Raw genomic sequence first — 21,571 nt, forward strand, 5'->3', positions numbered from 1 at the left:
TTAGAATTCTACTCCTCATTTATATCCCAGATGAACTTCAAGGAAACATTCTTCATCTTCTTTTGGAAGACCTTGTCAAATCTTTCATTCTGTTCCACGGTCAAGTGATTTTTCCAGTCTCCAATGGTACCTAGTAGGATAACATATGAAGAGCAGCTAGTGACCATGTAAAATGCAAAGGGTGAAGGTTATCCCAACCCACTTGAATCTTCTCTAAATGAAGCTAAATATCGGTTAGTTTTCCAAAAGGTTTGATTTTTCATCTTTTCTTTTGTGGTAATAACTTCAGAAACTATCTTAGGAATGCAGTAAAACAATAAATATAGTATAGATTATGTTCGTCTCTTTTAGGCTTGCGCTCTTTATAATCATTGCAACATGATGTTTACTGAAAAGAATGAAACACCAATATACATAAAGAGATTTCCCCCCAGTTTTACTATGTATCCAACAGTACAAGGCCCACTGCCCTTGAGTTGATGCTGACGCATAGCAACGCTAGAGGACAGGGTAGAACTGTTACTTTTGGTTTCTGAGACTTAAACTCTCTATGGGAGTAGGAAGCCTCCTCTTCCTCCCATGAAACACTGTACGGACAGACCACTTACATCTTAAAATAAGCCTGTAAGGTAGATATTTATTCATCTTTAAATTGATAAAAGTTAATAAAATTTAAAGATTGTCAAGTGTTAATGTGAAGGTTACAAAAGGTTACATTATAGAAAGTTTAAGCAGCACACTAATTTTTTTTCAATTAAAGTCCAGTAGTTTAGCAAATTTTGTTAACAGAGTTTCCTTTGTACACATTCTTATTGTCAATTACAGCAATAAGAAAATGCTTGTGGGCGTAAAATTGTATCATGTTTGATTTAACTGAACAATGAAAAGTTAATAATAAAACCTAACCATTAAACCCACTGCCTTCAATTTAATTTTGACCCATAATGACCATTAGGACAGAATAGAACTGATCCAAGGTTTCCAAAGCCACATATCTTTATGGAAGCAGACTGCCACATCTGTTCTCCAAAGAGTGGCTCAGAGGCTCAAACTGATCCTTGCATAGGAATAAGGAAAAGTGAGCATTTTAAAAACTATGATTATTGGGGGAAATTTCGATTAACATCCTGATATGAGGATAAGTCAACATGTATTGCTACAAAATAATGGAAACAAAATTATCATTAAACAAAATTATCAAGCTCTGAAGCAGTTGTTGCTCACCATATCATTCAGCCAGATCTATATAAGCCCAAGGTGCTATTTCATTCTCTCTAACCCTTGCCCAAGAACTCTTACTCTTTGACTTACAACACATCAAAACAGCACTTTGGGGATCCTTGAGGAACTTAAATCGTGTTCCTTTACAGTTCTTTCAGTTTGTGCACAGAAGAATTCTGAAGCAGCAAGATTGGGAATTTGGGAAGATAGAGGAAGATTGCTAAATGAAATTAGTATAGTGAAACCCTTGATACCTTCAAAAGATGAGCATATGTATGATCACAATGACAAAGATTCTCTCAGCAAATCTGTTTTCCATTTTCTACAACTTCTCCCATAGAAGCCTCTGTGGATATGACTATTTCCTTGGAGAAAGTCTACCAACATTTCTCATTTGAAATGGTATAAAATAATCACCATACAATTCTGAGAGGAGCTCTCTGCCTTGAACTAACCTGGAGGGGCAGGTTACCTCAGAAGTCACTGTTTGAACAGAACTTATTGTTTTAAGACAACATCATGAGAAAAAGAGAAGTATAGTACTGAGAGAATTTTTTCTGAAGCCTTCACTAATCACTAAGAAATATTTTAAATATTTAGGTTGAAATAAGCCATCACATGTAAGAACTAGAACCCTAGCAGCAATACTTTTTAACTTACTCAGGTACAACAGCGTATTAATTAATGACCATCTATAAGACATTATGAATAAATCAGAGAATAAAATGTATATGAAATAGAGAAATACAAATTTTGTTTTAGAATGACATACAGTACCATGATTAAAATAAATTATTTGAACTTAATGGGCATCAATATGCAGGAAAATACATTCAATCTTAAAAATAATTTCTTGTACACATTAGATATACAACAAAAACTTTTTTCCCATTGTCCAATAAGTTGAATACCTGAATTTATAACACATTAGGTATTTCTATGTCACTCTACTCTTTATGATGAAAAATCTGACTCATGAAAAATAACAAGAATACAACCAAGCCACCTCCACACAATAGAGATAATAAAATGAGTATTACAGTTACCTTTCAGAATGTTTTAGGGGAAAGATGAGAAAACAATAATTGGACCTATGCTGCTTATATTCATATATATCCATTATGTTCCACTAAAATATTGCTAATAAATTTTAAAGAGTGGCATCATATAGTCTAGAAAGAAGATAACTAGTATTGATTATATAGGCCCACGTTCAGGCTCTACATTCAATGTGTTACAGGTTCTGAGGCACACTTTAGGGCCATGTTGAGTTTGAACCACAGATAGGCACTAGGAATACAAAGGCCAGTATCACTTATAGAACAACACTGGGGAAAAAAACCTCTTAATTCCCATATGGACAAAGAACTCAAGGAACCATTAAATACATTTGCTTCTATAAATCGCTGAACATCACCTTTGCGTAGGAAAAGTCCATCTTTCCTTGTTCCAATTTCATCTTTAAGGATTTTCCTATAATTTGCTTGTGGGTCAGACTTCATGTTCTGAAATGTGGCCAGGTTCACAACTGCATCCACTGCCTCGTCACTCAATTTTTTCTCAAGAAAATTGCAGATTTTAAGCACAGATCCTCTAAGATCCTAAAAGAAATTGTGGGTATGAGAAATTAGTCAATTTATGCATGAATTACAGAATAACAATTTCAATACATATTTAACTGTCAAATATAAAATTTGACAGATATTACTTTTTTATTATTTCTTTGAAAATGAGTACTTGTTAGTCAACTTTTTGAAAGTGTCTTCTTGTTTGAATTTATAAAGTTCATCTTTGCTCATTAAGTCAAGGTTTATAAAATTTGATGTTTCAGAAAATATGTCAGATCCTGAAAGAGTTTAAGAGAAGAATGAAATTTTGCTTGTATTTGTTCATAGTACACACAGTTTTTTAAGGAAAGTAGTATAGAAAACAAAATACAATAAGGGCTATAATAGAAAATAACATTCAATGTATTAAATAAAGTTTACTGTTATCTTGGATGATTTAGAACAATAGTCAAGGGGAAGAATGATGTCATTGAATTCGAGCAAGAAGGTTAAGAACTGTCCCTTCAAAAAATGTGAGTATTACTTTCTGATTACAAAAGTAAGTTCCAAATTATAAAAACATATAATGCCTTTAATATTTAATGAAAATTGAACCAGGATGTGTGTAGTATTTGATAACTCTAAGACTTGAATGAAGAGAGACTTCTAGGAAGATGGAGCCTGAATAACACATACCAGTGGGACTCCACAGAAATCAGCACAGGAAAGTTACTAAGAGGAAATTCAACACTGCTGGATCTCAGGAGGAGCATCATAAAGATAAGTAGGCATAAACCCCCAAGGTTTTGAGGGGCTGGGGGCCTTTGGCTTACCATGGTGGAGGCTGGCTAGGGTTGGACCTTAGCCCTGCCACTGTCTCGGCCAGTGCCGGGACCATTTGGAGCTGGCACATGGGCTTTATCTCAACACAACCACAACTTGCCACTGCCTCAAGGCAGGTTTTAAGTCTTCCAGCCCCATGGTCAGGGATCGGGGCTCAGCTATATTGTTACTTTTGTTTCTCTTCTCTCTCACCCACCACAGGCTCAGCCATCTCGGGGCAGGGTTTAAGCCCCTCCAACCACATGGTAAGGGATCTAGGTTCAGCTATATTGTTACTTTTGTCTCCCTCTCATCTCTCTGTCCCACCTACCCCACAGTCTGGGAAAACATTTGCCAATAAAAAAATAGGAGAAACAAAAGGCAATGGCAGAAGAGGTCCTGAACCTAAGGATGTCATAGAAGAAGCAGACATTGATCTGCCACAGACAGAAATTTTGAGAATGCTACTTGGAGTCATACAGCAGATGAAGGAAACAATATAGAAAACGGATGAAATGAGACCACACAACCATGGGAAATACAAGAGCTTATGGAAGAGATAACAAAAAGCAGTAGCAGACTCACAGACTTCGCCAACCAACTGGAGGAGGCAGAGAAACCCACCAGTGACCCAAAGGACAGTCAAGCAGACTTTAACAAACATGAACAAAAATCTAATAATATCATCAGAGAAGCTGAAAAATACCTAAAAGCTATGTCTGATGCTATGAAGAGGAACAACATCAGAATAATTTCTCCAAAAAAGTGTGAGAATCCTTGGAAAATAACTTTCCCAGCTTAATGAATGAAAACCAGGCAAACATTCAGGAGGCTAAAAGAACACCACCTAGGCTGAATCCCAAGAAGTCACCAAGGCCCATAATAGTTAAACTATCCAACTTTGAGGAAAAGGAGAAAATCAAGACAGAAGCTAGGGAAAAACAAGCAATCACATATAAATGTTCCCAAATAAGGATATGCTAAGACTTATCAGTGGACAGTAAGAATAGGAGAGAGTAGAGTAATACATTTAAAAAAAATACACAAACCCAAGAATACACTATCCAGCCATATTATCTATAGATAAATGGAGATATAAGAGTCTTCCCAGACAAGGAAACAGTCAAAGAATACATTAAAAAATAACCTAGCCTGACGAAAGATCCTTGCCAACCCAGTATGGGCAGAAGAATGGCACTCACCAAGCACAAATAGGAGGCCGCCACTTTGAACAACCCCACTCAGACAGCAACAAAGAAGAAAACAGCCCCCAAGCTAGCATTGGCTTAAGGGTGGAAAGAATTCAAGAATGAACCACACACACACACACACGCACAACACACTAATGAGAAAGGAAAGTAGGAAAACACCCAACACAAAAGGTATAAGGTGACATCACAGAGTCCACAGATGGAGATAACAACCCTGAATATCAATGGCCTAAACTAAGTCATTAAAAGACTGACACTAGCAGACTGGCTTAGAAAACACAATCCATCAATCTGCTGCCTACAGGAGACACATCTCTAGGATACAAACAAAAAGAGGCTGACAATCAAAGGCTAGAGAAAGGCATACCAAGCAAACAGCATTTCAAAAAAGCAGGGGTTGCAATTCTAATCTCAGATAAAACTGACCTCAAAGTTCAAACCATAAAAAGAGATTAGTAGGGACACTATATAATGCTCAAGGGAATGGCAGACAAATAACCACTAAGCATTGTAAACATATATACCCCGAATGAGAGACCCACTGAATATGTGAACCAAACACTCCAAAAGATGAAAAAAGAAATCACAGCTGCAATGATTATGGTGGGTGACTTCAATACACCGCTCTCTGAGGAAGATAGATCACAGGAAAAGAAACTCAACAAGGAGGCTTGAGATCTAAATACTACAATTAGACTATTTAACCAGAGAGATATTTACAAAGCTTTTCATCCAAATACAAAAATAAATTCACATTCTTTTCAAACCCGCATGGCACATATTAGAAGATAGACCACATGCTGGGGCATAAGGTGAATCTACATAAATTTAAGCGCATTAATATCATACAGACCTCTCTCTCTGACCACTGTGCCATAAGGCTGGAAATCAACAAAAGGAAGATGAAGAAAACAAGAGCAAACAATTGGCGGATGAATAAATATCTATTGCAAAAGGAGTGTGTACTGCCGCAGATCAGAGATGAAATTGGGAAATTTCTACCAAACAACAAGAATGAGAACACGACATACCAAAACTTAAGGGACACAGCAAAGGCAGTTACCAGAGGAAGTTTCATAGCAATACATGCACACCTGAAAAAGGAAGAAAGGCTCATGTATGATATTCTGGCACAAAATTTACAGCAAGTAGAGAAGAGTCAGCAGGACAATCCCACTAATAGCAAAAGAAAAGAAATTATAAAAATCAGGGCTGAGATTCAGGAAAGGGAAAATAAGAAAACTATGGGGAAAATTAATGTTGATAAAAGTTGGTTCTTTAAAAGAATAAACAGAATTAACAGACTGCTGACAACCTAACCAAAGAAAGAAGGGAACAAATTTCAAAAGCAAGAATGAGGGATGAAAGAGGGGACATTATAACAGACCCTAATGAAATCAAAAGGATAATTGCACAGTACTACAAAGGATGGTACTCCAATGAATTCAACAACTTGGAAGACATGGACAAATTCTTGAGGAAAAAATCCCTCCCCAAAGGACGTCAAGAATCTCAACAGTCCCATAGAAATAGAAGAAATAGACAAGGTTATCAAGGGATTACCAACCAAAAAAATCCCCTGGACCAGATGGCTTCACAGAATTCTACCAAGCATTTAGGGAAGAACTAACACCAATCCTACACAAACTCTTCCAGAACATAGAAGAAGACAGCAAACTCCTGAACTCGTTCTATGAAGCTAGTTAACCCTGATACCTAATCTGGACAAAGATCCCACAAGAATTGAGAACTACAGACCAATATCCCTAATGAACATGGATGCAAAAATCCTTAACAAAATATGGGCCAATAGAATGCAAAAACTATATAAAACAAACAATCCAACATGACCAAGTGGGATTCATACCAGGGAGGCAGGGATGGATCAACATATGAAAGACCACCAGTATCATTGACATGAAAAACTATAAGAACCACATGATAATATCGATAGATGCAGAAAAAGCATTTGACAACATCCATCATCAATTCCTGTTTAAGACACTTGAGAAGACAGGGATGGAAGGAAAATTCCTCAAGACAATACAAGCTATATATAAAAAACAAACAGTCAACATGGTAGCCAATGGAGTAAAGACTAACACAATCCCACTGAAAAAGAGGAGCAGACAGAGATGTCCCTTGTCCCCACTCTCATTTAATATCATACTGATGGTTTTAGCTAGCAACATAGGCAAAGAAAAGACATAAAAGGTATTTGTCTGGGGAAGGAAGAGATGAAACTATCATTGTTTGCAGATGATATGATTTTATATGTGGAAAACCCGAAAAGCTCTAAAAAGGGAGCACTGGAAGCAATAGAGGAGTTTTGCAGAGTGGCAGGATACAAGAACAACAAACAAAAGTCCATCAGACTATTATACACATCAGATAAGACCACTGAGGAGGAGATCAAAAAGGTGGTACCCTTCACAATAGCCAAGCACAAATTGAAATAAGTAGGGATATACCTGATTAAAAGAACAAAAGATCTATATGGGGAAAACTACACAACACTATTACAAGAAACCAAGCGTGACCTCAACAAATGGAAGAATCCCATGCTGTAGGATTGGAAGACTCAATATAGTAAAGATGTCAGTTCTGCCTAAGGCACTATATAAATTTAATGCAATCCCTATACAATTACCCTCATCTTTCTTCAAAGATATGGAAAAACTGATTACCAACTTCATATGGAGAGGGAAGAAGCCCAGAATTAGCAGAGAACTCCTCAAGAAGAAGGACAGAGTGGGAGGGCTTGCTTTACCTGACTTTGGCACATACTATACAGCCACAGTTGTCAAAACCACATGGTATTGGTACAATGACAGATACTCAGACAAATGGAAAAGAATTGAAAACCCAAAAATAAAATCAGCAGCATACAGACAACTAATCTCTGATAAGGGCCCAAAAATGTCCAATGGGAAGCAGATGCCCTCTTTAACAAGTGGTACTGGAATAAATGGATATCTATCTGCAGAAAAATGAAACAAGACCCTTACCTCACTTCATGCACAAGAATAAACTCAAGGTGGATCACAGATCTTGAAGTTAAACCCCAAACTATTAAGGCCATCAATGAGAGAATTGGGACCAACTTCAGAACTTTGACACAGGGAATCAGAAATAGGGAAGGACACCAACAGAGAGGAGGCACAAATTGACAAATGGGATATACTGAAGATAAAACACCTGTGTTCATCGAAAGAATTCACAAAGAGAGTAATAAGAGAGCCCACCAACTGGGAAAACATCATTAGCAATGACACATCAGACAAAGATCTTATTACTAAAATACAATACTATGCTAGCTTCCAAAAAGAAAAAAACTGAGGAGTAGGCCAGGGACCTGAACAGAAATTTCATAGGGGCAGAACATGAATGGGCAATAAACATATGAGGAAGTGTTCCTGATATTTAGCCGTAAGAGAAATTCTAATTAAAACGACAATGAGGTACCACCAAACACCCTCAAAGATAGCCCAGTTAAAAAATCAGAGAGCAACAAGTGTTAGAGGGGCTGTGGGGAGATACGAACTCTTATCCACTGCTGGTGGACCGTAAGTATGTACAGCAACTATGGAAATCAATCTGGCAATACCTAAAACACATGGAAATCAAGTTACCATACGACCCAGCAATCCCCCTGCTGGACATATATCCAGAAGAGGCAAGAAACAAACCAAGGCCGGACATCTGTACTCCAATGTTCATTGCGCCACAGTTCACAATTGTAAGGAGCTGGAAAAAAACTAAATTTCCATCAACTGATGAGTGGATTAAAAACTGTGATACATACATACAATGGAATACTTCTCACTAAAAAGCAGTGATGGATGTATGAAGCACATTGCTGTATGAGAAGAACTGGAGGAAATCATGCTAAGCAAAATAAGCCAAGAACAAAAGGACAAGTATAACATGAGTATGCTGAGGACAAGGTAGTATGGCAGGGGGCAGACCAAATCCAGGGATACATATGGTAGCCAATTATAAAGGAGGAGGGGTGGAGGGAAAAAAATTAAAAAGAAAAGAGTAGCAGGAGCACAGGACACTAACCCACCCAAGGGGAGTATATTGTTTATATTTCCACAGGGATAGAGGAACCAAACTTCAACCCAGTGCTCCAAGATGTGAATGCAACATGCCAGCATGGAGTAGGGAACCAGTGGAGAGGTCTGAGGGGCTGGCCCCAATCCCAACTATGTGGACACCTCCCCACCCCCACCCCCACCCCCCGAAGAATTTGTTTCTGAGGAAAGCACTGAAATTGCAGCTCCGGGAGAGCGAAATGTCTGATCAGAGCACATGGGAGCAAATGAAGGGGAAGGAAGAGAGTGGAGCACATCCTTGCCCACCAAGCCTTGATGAAGAGATTCCTGCTCAGAGCAGCCAATTCACAGAGAGTACCATATAGCCAGCCCCACTATGAGACAGGACATCCCTCACTGACCTACAGCTCTACAGGGGACAACACTGGAGACACAATGTGTGAATTCCACCTTATCTGATGCCACCACACCAAAGCAAAATACTAAGGGTGTGAAACCGAGCAGCAAGGGAGCAGAGCAACAAAGTCCCCAGGGACATGGGAGAGGGGTGGGGTGGGGGAAAAGGTAGTGGTGTTAACAAACGCAGGGACAAGGGAACAACAAGTGATCCAAATCAGCGGTGAGGAGGGTGTAGGAGGCCTGGTAGGGTGTGATCAAGGGTAATGTAACCAAGAGGAATTACTGAAACCTAAATGAAGACTCAACATGGTAGTGGGACAAGAGGAAAGTAAAAGGAAATAGAGAAAAGAGCTAGGAGGTAAAGGGCATTTATAGAGGTCTAAACACAGACATGTACATATGTATATATATTTATATATGAGGATGTGGAAATAGATCTATGAGAATATATGTATGCATTTAGTATAATACCGTGTTTCCCCCAAAGTAAAACATACCCTGAAAATAAGACTTCCCCGAACATAAGACCTCCCTGATAATAAGGCCCCCCTTAGCTACCATAACTCTGGATTATGGATCTTAGTGGTGGGCGACGCCATGCAGCTCACTGTTGGCCGCAGTGCAGCCAGAATAGATAGGAAGTGCAAGTAAATGTACCATAGATTATGAGTAAATGTACCATAGATTATAGTACACAGAAATAATGGTAATAACAAGAAATTCATGATACTGCAGGATTCAGTTTGTCTGATTATGCTGGTTTGTGATGACAACTACTACCGGATCATATACAGATAATACATTTCCTTTTTTGTTGTTCAACAATAAATGTGTACTGTATTCTTCTTCATGGAAAAATAAGACATCCCCTGAAAATAAGACCTAGCGCATCTTTGGGAGCAAAAATTAATATAAGACACTGTCTTATTTTCGGGGCAACAGGGTAAGGTAGCAGATGGCATTGGGCCTCTACTCAAGTACTCCCTCATTGCAAGAACACATTTTTTCTATTAAATTGGCACTCCATTATGCTCACCTTCCCAACACAATTGCTGAAGACAAATTGGGTGCATAAGCAAATGTGGTGAAGAAAGCTGATGGTGCCCAGCTATCCAAAGATATAGTATCTAGGGTCTTAAAGGCTTAAAGGTAAACAAGCGGCCATCTAGCTCAGAAACAACAAAGTCCGCATGGAAGAAGCACACCAGCCTGCGTGCTCATGAGGTGCCATAAAGATCAGTTATCAGGCATAAAAGAGCAAAAAATCATATCATTGTGTGCTCACCTCCCTGATATGATCCCTGAAGACAAATGGATCCATAAGCAAATGTGGTGAAGAAAGTGGATGGTGTCTGGCTATCAAAATATGTAGTGTCTGGGGTCTTAAAGGCTTTATGTCAAACAAGTGGCCATCTAACTGAGAAGCAACAAAGCCCACATGGAATAAGCACACCAACCTATGCAAACACGTGATGTTGAAGGGATGAGGTATCAGGCATCATCAGAAAAAAAAAAATCATATCATTGTGAATGAGGGGGAGTCCAGAGTGGAAACCCAAAGCCCATCTGTAGGCAATTGGACATCCCCTTATGTAAGGGTCGCAGGGAGGAGATGAGCCAGTCAGGGTGCAGTGTAGCAGCATGAAACATACAGCTTTCCTCTGATTCCTAAATGCTTCCTCCCCACCCCACTATCATGATCCCAATTCTACCTTAAAAATCTGGCTAGACCAGAGGATGCACACTGGTACAGATAGGAACTGGAAACACAGGGAATCCAGGGCTGATGATCCTTTAAGGACCAGCGGTGAGACTGGCAATACCAGGAGGGTGGAGCGAAGGTGGGATGGAAAGGGGGAACTGATTACAAGGATCTACATATAACCCCCTCCCTGGGGGACGGACAGCAGAAAAGTGGGTGAGGGGAGACGTCAGACGGTGCAAGATATGACAAAATAATTTATAAGTTATCAAGGGTTCATGAGGGAAGGGGGAGGGGTGAAGGAGGGGGAAAAATGAAGAGTTGATGCCAGGAGCTTAAGTGGAGAGCAAATGTTTTGAGAATGATGAGGGCAATGAATGTACAAATGTGCTTTACACCATTGATGTATGTATGGAGTATGATAAGAGTTGTATGAGCCCCTAATAAAATGATTTTTTAAAAAGGTACAGACCATAAAAAAGACAAGGAGGGACACTATATAATACTTAAGGCAACGGTAGACAAAGAACCACTAAGCATTGTAAACATGTATTCCTTGAATGAGAGATCCACTGAATACAACAACTAAATGCTCCAAACGATGAAAAAAGAAATCACAGGCTCAACAACTATAGTAGGTGACTTCAATACACCACTCTCTGAGAATGAAGAACACAGGGAATGAAAGTCAACAAAGAGGCTATAGAGCTAAAGACTACAATTAAATTATTTGTCCTGATAAATGTTTACAAAGCTCTTCATCCAAATACAAAAAAAAATTCACATTCTTTTCAAGCCACATGGCAGATATTTGACAATAGATTACATGCTGGGTCATAAGATGAATCTGCATAAATTTAAGTACATTGATATCATACAGACCTTTCTCTCTGACCACTGTGCCATGAGGCTGGAAATCAGAAAAAGGAAGATTAAGAAAATAAGAGCAAACAATCAGGGGGGATAACTCTCTATGCAAAAGGAATGTGTACTTGCCTAGATCACAGATGAAATTAGGAAATTTCTAGAAACCAATGAGAATGAGAACACAATGTACCAAAACTTATAGGACACAGTAAAGGCAGTTATCAGGAATTTTCAATGAAGGCCTATCTAACATCAGTGAAATCCCTTATTTCCTATTCTCTTCAAAATCTGGTTTGAATATCTAGCTGTTCTCAGACAATGTATTGCTTCAAATATTGTTGGCTGATCTTCAACAAACTTTTAATTGCATGTCCTATCAAGGATATTTGTTGTTAGTCTGGGTAGGCTAGAGAAGGAATTCCATTAAACTGCATGGCCATTTCTGATTTCTGGCTAGCCAAAGAAGAAAAACCACCATGAAGCAAAGGTCGAACAAGCATCTACTCTTCATCTTCACAATTTGTTTCTCTCGTACCCCACTCCTCATACCATAATGTGTTAGTCTGGAGAACAAATCCAGGGAAACACTCATATGTGTGTAAGAGAGAGCTTTATAACAAAGAGTAATTGTATATTGAGAAAACATCCCAGCCCAGTTAAGATCAAGTCCATAAATTCTATATTAGCCCATATGTGCAATATCAGTCTATAAATTCCTCTATAGACACACACAGTCATGCAATAATGCCGAATGCAAGATGACCATGAGCCAGCAGGTGGAAAATCTTGTGGATCCAGTGGTCGTGGAAGTAACTCCATGCTGGTGTGGGTCTCCACGAGGCTTCTCCATCTCCAGGACTCTGGCTCCATCTGCTTGGTTCCATGTGTCTTGTCAGCAGGAAGATGAAGCAGACAGTGAATGTGCATCTGGTCTCCAGTGGGCTATTTATGTCCATTGTGCCTCCAAATGAGGTCATCGAGCGTGACCTGATGGACAGGCTGAACTCCACCCCTTCAATCTTAATAGCTTCAAGTTGACATCAGATTATTAGTCTTAAAATTTCAGCATTCTGTTAGGTGACCATTCTTAGGAATGGTCAAAAACATGGATCTCTTCCAGTCTGTTGGCCAAGTAGTTGTCTTCCACATTTCTTGCCTTGGAGGTGTGTGTTTTTAGTGCTTTGTCAACTTGCTGAAACATTACAATGATATTTCATCAATTCCTGGAGCCCTGTTTTTAAGCTAGTGTTTCCAGTGCACCTTGGACTTCTCCCTTCATTCTCTTTGATACTTGCTCATAGGCTACCTCTTGAGATGTTTGAAAGTGACAAAGTTAATTTGGGTATAGTGACACTGTATCCTTTCCATTAAAAAAAGTGTTATATTGATATACACTTCACATATGTGTTAGGCCAGGTTGACTAGAGAAACAAATCTACTGACACGCATATATATGTAAGAAAGAGCATTATATCAAGAAGCAATTGTATATTAGGCAAACATTCCAGTTTAGTCAAGATGAAGACCTTAAGTCCAATACTAGTCCATAAGTACGAAACTAGTCCATAAATTCTTCTTCAGACTCACGCAGCCACATGCAATGATGCAGAATGCAGGAAGATCATAGACTGGTGGGTGTAAAATGTGGATCCAATGGTAGTGGCTACATCACAGGGTTCTGACTGCCATCAGTGTCAGCCATCAGGAAAATGAAGGCAGATAAAGGGAGAGGAGATTCCCAGGACCCTTCTTAGGAGAAGGCCATGCAAACAACTAGTCACAGTCAGGTTGTGGCCAGATTGACAGGCTAGAATACACTCCTATACTTTTATATATCAAGTTGACATGAAATTATGTAACTACTACACACATCATGCCATTTAATCATTCAGTCTTATTAAGAAGATTTGTACAAGCATCACCTCAATCAATTCAGAACATTGTCTTCTAATTCTCATTCTTCTTAGCTCCCAATTTCCACCTATCCTCCCCTGCTATCACCCTAGGCAACACTCCATCCAGTTACTGTCTCTATGGGTCTCCCTTTCCTGGATTTCATATACAGATAATCATATAACAAACAAACAAGAAGCACACAACAACAATTAGATAAAACAGAAAAATCTCAATAAAACATAGAACATTAAATATTGAAAACTGAAACAACTTTAAAATTGGTCAAACAGGATATCGGAAGGTAAGGTATTGCATTTTAACCTAACTACATCTGCCTTAATGGATTTTTAAATGCTCTCTGTCTGACAACAAGGTTATACCTCAGCTATGATCAGAGTGCATTCATTAGAGGCTTAAACCATGTGGAAACACTTCAAAAAGATTTTGGGCTTCCACTATTATCCAGAGCCTTCTACAACCGGATGTTCTCAATTTAAGTCTTTGACATCATTTCCACATTGGATTTGAATTTTATGATTTACCAACCTTGCAACCCAGAGGCTGGTATGCTTCTTCCAGGTGAACTTAACTGATGTTTGCTCAGATGACTACTTATTTGAAGACAAGACTTTAAGACACTATTCTTTATTGTTTGTGATAGCCAGGCACCATCTGGTTTCGTCACCACAGTTGTTTATACCACCCATATCCTTAGTGATCTCTTTACATGTGCAATATCTTAATAGCTAGCTGTTTTTAGATTAGAACTAGAATTATGTGCAAACCCAAAATCCACTCATATGTCTACGGTTTACTTATGTGTCTGGTTCACTTTAGAGACATGATTATCATTTTATGAAAGTCATCAGTTGATCAAGCAGTTGTCTTGCAATATTCTTGGCATACACGAGTAATGCTTCATCAGCTTGTTAAAACATTTCAATGTGCATTATTACATCAATGCCTGGAGCCTTGTTTTTAACTAATGCTTTTGGTGCAGCCTGGACTTCTTCCTTCAGTATCACTGATACTTGTTCATTTGCTACCTCTTGAAATGGGTTAAATGTTCACTAGTTCTTTTTTGGTATAGTGACTCTGTATATTCTTTTTACCTTCTTTTGATACCTTCTGCATCTTTCACTATTTTGTTTGTAGAACCTTTCAGCATTTCCATTTGGGACTGACCTGTCAGTTTGTTGTCTTTTGGTGGTTTGTGGGTTTTGTAATGCAGGATGTTATGTCACTGGTGTTTTGAATACTAGCAGGGTCACGAAAAGTGAACATGTTTCAGCAGAAATTCCAGACTAAGTAAAAACTACCAAAAAAGTTATATATATAGGCTGGAGATAGAGAGTTGGAACTCATCACATTATTTCTAAGCAAGTTACAATTGAGCTGCAGCACAACCCACTACTCTTCATTTGACATTTTTACTTTTATTTTAACTTTGTTATTTGTAGTTTTAATTATTCTTTGCATTCCCTATTTCTCAAAATAATCTGTATGTTTTCTGAATAACAAATACACTCCAATTTTGGTTTCCCAATACAATTGCTCATTTGCTTCCTTCTTGAAGGGTCCGACTCTCTTTTCTTAAACAGGTCATGGTTAAATTTCCTAGTGATTGGATGTACTTCTTCATTTTACAGTTAGGGCTTCTTTCTTCATTTCCTCCGGTTTTGATTTCATTATTTCAACCACAAACATGGTTTCAGTTATATTCTATACAGTAGCAGTGATATAATTAATGTATTCTGTTCAGGCCTCGTCACTGTGCTTTAGTCTTGCATTTTCCACTTGTTTCTCATTTTCTCCATTTTAGATGCTTCTAAATCAACTCAGCCTCCACATATCAAAACTATCTCATAATCTCCTCCAACTATCGGGATCCTGCTTTAGTGATGACAGTCATCTTCATGAAGAGCAACACAAGGTATCTAAGTATACTATCCAGAAACTTAATACCTGTCTCTTTCTCATTAATTCTGTTGGTAGGGGAAGTCCTTCCATTCCAGCTCTTAGCAACCATATGTACAACAGAATGAAATGCTTCCCTGCAAGATGCTATGGCAACAGTTGTTGTTATGTTTCAGTTCACTGCTGTAGCCATGTGTCAATCCATCTCTTTCATACTCTTCCGATTTTGCACAAACCACAAAGCTTGATGTCCTTCAGGAAGTGTTCCCTCATGATACCATGTCCAAAGTGCATGAGAAATATTGAGTGAGCTATTTGCCTCTTGGTTTTCTAACTCTTAATCCCTTCACATTTTACTATAATAATTTACCATTTCTTCCACAGCCAGCCTTTGACATTTTCTTCTCAGCTCACCCACCTCATCATTTCCCAGTAGTTTTAGCTTTTCTATATTCTAGAGCAAGTTTGAAGAGTTCTTTCACATCTAATTTTGTCTTTTTGTTCTTTCCCATACTTTGAATAACTCCTTACACTTTCCATGGATGATATTTTGATGTCATCCCACAATCTGTCATGAGTAGATAATGTTTAATAACACCTTAATTGGAGACCATTAAAGGGTGAACATAAAATGGGTTTCAACTGCTTTACACACTGCCTAAAGTAACTTTGCTAATATTTAAATGTTATGTGATTTTTCATAAATCTTCCTAATAAGACAACCAGGATGTACAAGATGGGGCACACATTCATCAGAGGCAGTAAGTTGTCATATCATAGGAGTGGCTTCTCATCTGAATGCTCCACATTGCTCTCCTTCTTCATTTATGTCTGGCACTTTTAGAGGTAAGGATAGCAAGACTTTGTCTTGCATAGTTTATACATGTTTTAAGAAGAGACCAGTCCATGGAGAAGGACATCATTCTTAGTAAAGTTGGGGGTAGTGATAAAAAGGAAGGCCCTCAATAAGATGGAATGACACCGTGGCCGCAACAAAGGGCTCGGACATGGGGACAATTGTGAGGTTGGCTGGGACTGGGCACAGGTTCATTTTGTAGTGCATCCGGTCACTATGGGGAGAAGCTGATGCACCCAACAACAACAAGCTCTGGATATTTGGGTTTGCCTTGATTGCTACAATTGAGGAGTTAACGATATAAAAACTGAGAACAGCAAAAAAAGACCTTGAAGCTACTGCTGGAAGAAAATACTAATTAAGGTGTGATCAGAAAATTAGAGGCCCCCAAAAGAAATCTCAAGAGGATTGAAGAGTGAGATCCTAATAGAACTAGGAGAATTTGGTTCACTGAAATCAAGAAAAGAAAGGATTTTAAAGGGGGAAAAGTTATAAAATAACCCAACCTTACCTTCTTCATATCTTCATACATCATAAACAGAATATTGAAATTATGTCTGTGCTCATACCAGCCTCTGACGTGATCAAACCAAAGGCTTCCTACAACTGTGGGAAGAGTTGATAACAAGGTAAAGATGTTACACTAGTTTTTAATCAATAAACTCTATATATTTTTGTTTTGTTTCTCTTTTTGCAGTTTCCTGAGAAATAATAAAATCCCCACTATTTGTCAGTCCTATTTCCTTCTTGGAAATGGGACAGTGACTTAAGGAGCAAGCACATGCAATTAGTGGCAATTTTCCTTCAAAAAAGCTTCTCTGGCCAAGGATCTTATTTTAAAGTGGTTTGGTGTGTTTTTTTTAAGACTCCAGATCTGGCCGGATCCCTCTAGGACTGTGTTTAGGCCACAGCTGTGCCCCTCTGTGTCCATGTCCTCCACAAGGGCTACAAGTGACCAAGAGAATGAGCAAGCCGAGGCACAGCCGCTAGGGTCACCACGCACACCAAGTTCTTGTTGGACTTGATCCCGGAGGTGTCCAGCTGCGCACAGTAAGAGCTCAGCGCCCTGAAGCTGCTTAAGTAATCCAAGGACAATCAATTCATCAAGGCGCGGCTTGGGACACACATCCAAGCCAAAGGAAGCAAGAGGAGCGGAGGAACTTGCTGGCTGCCATAAAGGACTGGTGCGCCTGCCCCACTACAATCCCTCCCCCGCCCCTCTTTGCAATAATAAAACGTTTCCAGGAAAAGAGAGACAAAGACCATTCATTCTTCTACTTCCTCTACCTTAAGGAAGGGGCCTCGATGACATGGTGAGGTACACACTCCACTGCTAACTACAAAGTCAGCTGTTTGACCCCGTCCGCTGAGGGAAGGATGAGACTTTCTGCTCCACTAAAGATCTACGGCCTCAGAACCCCCAAGGATTGTGTCTTGCAGGGTCAGTGTGAATTGGAATGACCTTGATAGTCATGAGTCTTAGCTTTGTTTTGTTATTTAGTTCTACCTGAAAGCATGTTTTTCTTTATCCTCCTCTTTGCTAGTCTAAGATCTGTAGAGAGCGAATTTAGGTAACTGAAATGACTGAGAGTCACCCAAATTTATCAGTGGTGCAATGAAATTCCACAACTGACATATAAATCTGGCCACAGATCCCTGACAGGCACACAAATTACACATTGTTGACATGACATTGGTTTTGACCCATGGTAACACTATGTATGTTAGAGGAGTAGAATTCAGTAGTTAATGTCGGGAGTGGATTGATCAGTCCATCTTCCAAAGTACCTCTGAGAGGAATTGAACCTCCAATGTTTGGTCAGCAGCTGAGCATGTTAAGCATTCAACCACCAGTGGACTCTACTCTGGTTATGTTAGGGTTAGTTTTAAATGCTATTCAAGTCATTTCGGACTCAAAGCAACCCTTAATACACAGGATCCAAACACTCAGGGCTGTGCATCTTCACAATTGGGATGTTTGAGCCCATTCTTGAAACTACTGAGACAATTTATTTTACTGAGGGTCTTTCCCTGCTTTACCAAGCATGATGTTCATTTCCTGGGAATGGTTCCTTCTGATAACATATGCAAAGCATGTAAGACAAAGTCTCTCCATTCTAACTTCTAAGGGGCCTTCTGGCTGCACTTCTTCCAAGACAGGGAACTTGAGGGTACGTTCCATAGTTTTCACCAAGCCCATATGTCAAATAAATCAACTCTCCTGTTATGATTGTCCAACCTTCACAAGTATATCAGGTGATTGAAAATATTACAGCTTAGGTCAAGTGCATGATGCTGTCTATTCGTCTAGTGATGAGAACTTTTTCTTTTTGAGTTAAAAGCAATCCATACTGAAGGGTACAGTCCTGGATATTCATCAGCACGTGTTTCAAGTCCTCCTTGCTTCCAGCAGACCAGACTATCACAGGTTACTAATAAACTTGCCCCAAATCTAGATTCTATCTTCTTTTTTATGCAGATTCTCACTCAACCTCAGCATACAGGTTGAATAAATATAGTAATAGTACACAACTGAAAATATACACCTGTCGTGTTTAAGTCATACAGTATTCCCCTGTTGGGTTCGTAGAGCTACCTCTTGGTCACTATACAGGTTCAACATGAGTACAATTAGTAGTTGTAGAATATCCCATCTTTGCAATGTAATCCACAGTGGTTCTTACCCACAAACAAATGCCTTTGCCACTTTCAGACAAGATCTATATGATGTCTGCAATATTATCCCTCATATGATGTATCCTTGCTGAACCAGGCTTGCGTTGTTGGCAGCTCCCTGTTGATGTTTTACTACAATTATTTGTGAAATGTCTTCAGCAAAATTTTACCTGGATACGATAGTAATGATATTGTTAGATATTTTCCTTAGTGGCTTAGGTCACAGTTCCTTGGAATTGGTAGAGCTATTGACCTCTTCCAATCAGTTGGCCGGGGAACTATCTTCCAGATTTTTTGGCATGGACAAGTGAATGCTTTCAGTGCTTCGCCAGCTGATGGGAAAACTTCAACTTTTATCCCATCAATTCCTGAAGCGTGTTTTCCACGAATGCCTTCCATGCAGCTTGGATTTCTTCCTTTCTTATCATTCTTTCTAATCATATGCCGCATGTGGTTAGTTAGTAGCACTTGTTAGAATTCTGTGATTCTTTTATGATCTGATGATAATATCTCATATAATATGTGCCTTTGGGACTTTAGCACCCCTTAAAGTGGTCCTTGCAGCAACAGGGACAGCACTGGGCAGTAAAATAAAATCCTGCACATTGCACCTTCAATTATCTCCTACTCCATCCCCAATTATGTTACTCAAGTTTGAGAACTGGGCTAAATGTTGATGTAAATTATTTCATAAAGGCATTAGAAAATAAATTCAGTCACCTCTTCCATCCAGAAATCTTTCCATGAATTTTTCCAGAGTGTCTGAAACTTCTAATAGAGTCACAAATTGGGAAAAATGGAAAAATGAGACCAACACATCCTTAGGATTTCTGTAGATGTAAATTACCTGCAGAGGGAATAAAATAATAATTTTAACAATTCCTTAGTTATCCTCCTCGGTATTTTTACATCTACATAGTATTTTATTAACTCAATGTACAAGACATATTATGCAAGTCACTAGTTATGGAAATTTAAGTTATTTACATTTTTGATATTACAAAATGCTTGAGATCCCTGAGTGATCTGATCAAAATATTGCCTATAAGATAGGCCTTTGCAACTTTAACACCCATTAAAGTGGTGCTTTCAGGAGAAGGGAGGCCATTGAGCAGCAAGATAAAATCCTGTGCATTCCACCTTCCGATATTTGTCTACTCTATCCCCAATTGTGTTCATCTAACTGTCTTCATAGGACTGTCTTGTTAATATATGTATGTAACCCCAAATTGTACAGTTGTCTATTCTGATTTCTGTGGCTTCACAATTCTGCCATAGGTGACTGCATAATGAAACTGATGCAGATGTGCACCGGAAGAGAAATTCACAAACAGTGAAAGAAATATGTGCCAAAGTACAAGTAGTAGAATAACTAATTATGTAGTGAAGAAAAACAAGAAGCGATAATGTTATAATTGTCAATTGGTATAGTGATTGGTAATAAAATATGAATTCAAGAAAAGACAAAGGCATATAAGAAAATATAAGGCAAAATGAAGATAGTTGACATTATAAATGAAAACTTCAGAATAATCAAAGGACAAATGAACAAACAATATGATAAATATTTTTAATGACCAATCAGTAGAGAGAAATTTTGTGAACACACACACACACACACACACACACACACAAATACTCACTACTGTCCAGTAGATTAAAAAATTTTGAGTGCCATTAATTGAGTTAGGTACATAATAATTTTGATTTGGCACTTTAAAAAGACAAATTTACACATAACTTTACACATAAGGAAAAATGTGAATCCCTTAATTGAATTTTACATACAATTATGTGTGCATTAAGATGTCACATATAACATACTTTTTTATCTAAAAAAGTTTACCACATAATTGGTCATAAAATTTATAATAAATTCCAAAATCTAGAATTCTTGCAACATCTACCTGATGATAGGGCCATGATACTAAGTACCAGGAAAATCTTTTAATATATAAAGGAATATAATCATATGAAATTTAAAATATTTAAGTAATTTGGACAAATAAAACAAGTGAAACTGAAATTATGAATTATAAAAATATTATCAAAACTATACTGACTATTCATAGCCTAACAATGTTGAAGATTTTAAAATAGAAGCTAGAAAATAGAGGAACTATTTTATTAAAATGCTAAGAAGCATATACAAAGTATGAGAAAATAAACAATATGGAAACAGATTAATAAAATATAAAACACTGAATTTTGTTTTAAAAAGGAAACTAATTATGTTGAAGAAAACATCAAAATGACTTTATAGTTTTGAAAAAGGCAAAAAAGATAACATTTTCTAAAGATAAACATTTGTATATGTATGACATCTTCAGTTTCTAAAAATGCATTCCATATGATTTTCCCTTCTTTGAATAAACAAAAATAAAAATCCAGGTAAATTA

At 38.2% G+C, this 21,571-nt stretch overlaps 1 protein-coding gene across 1 annotated transcript in view; it reads right to left on the minus strand.

The window, feature by feature from the left end:
* Nucleotides 1-21,571, minus strand: part of LOC101645392 (amine sulfotransferase-like) — a 33,595-nt gene continuing 12,024 nt past the window's right edge. Inside the window, exons 4-7 of the mRNA XM_013004522.2 lie at nt 19,893-20,019; nt 17,008-17,102; nt 2,639-2,822; nt 1-130 (exon numbers count right to left, since the gene is read on the minus strand). Of these exons, the coding sequence (XP_012859976.1) occupies nt 9-130; nt 2,639-2,822; nt 17,008-17,102; nt 19,893-20,019 (528 nt within the window). The 3' untranslated portion in view covers nt 1-8. The remainder of the gene's footprint in view (nt 131-2,638; nt 2,823-17,007; nt 17,103-19,892; nt 20,020-21,571) is intronic.

This window comes from Echinops telfairi, unplaced genomic scaffold (genome assembly GCF_000313985.2).
Source record: "Echinops telfairi isolate 266 unplaced genomic scaffold, ASM31398v2 ScPeMD7_3533;HRSCAF=4204_0, whole genome shotgun sequence".
Lineage (NCBI taxonomy): Eukaryota > Metazoa > Chordata > Mammalia > Afrosoricida > Tenrecidae > Echinops > Echinops telfairi.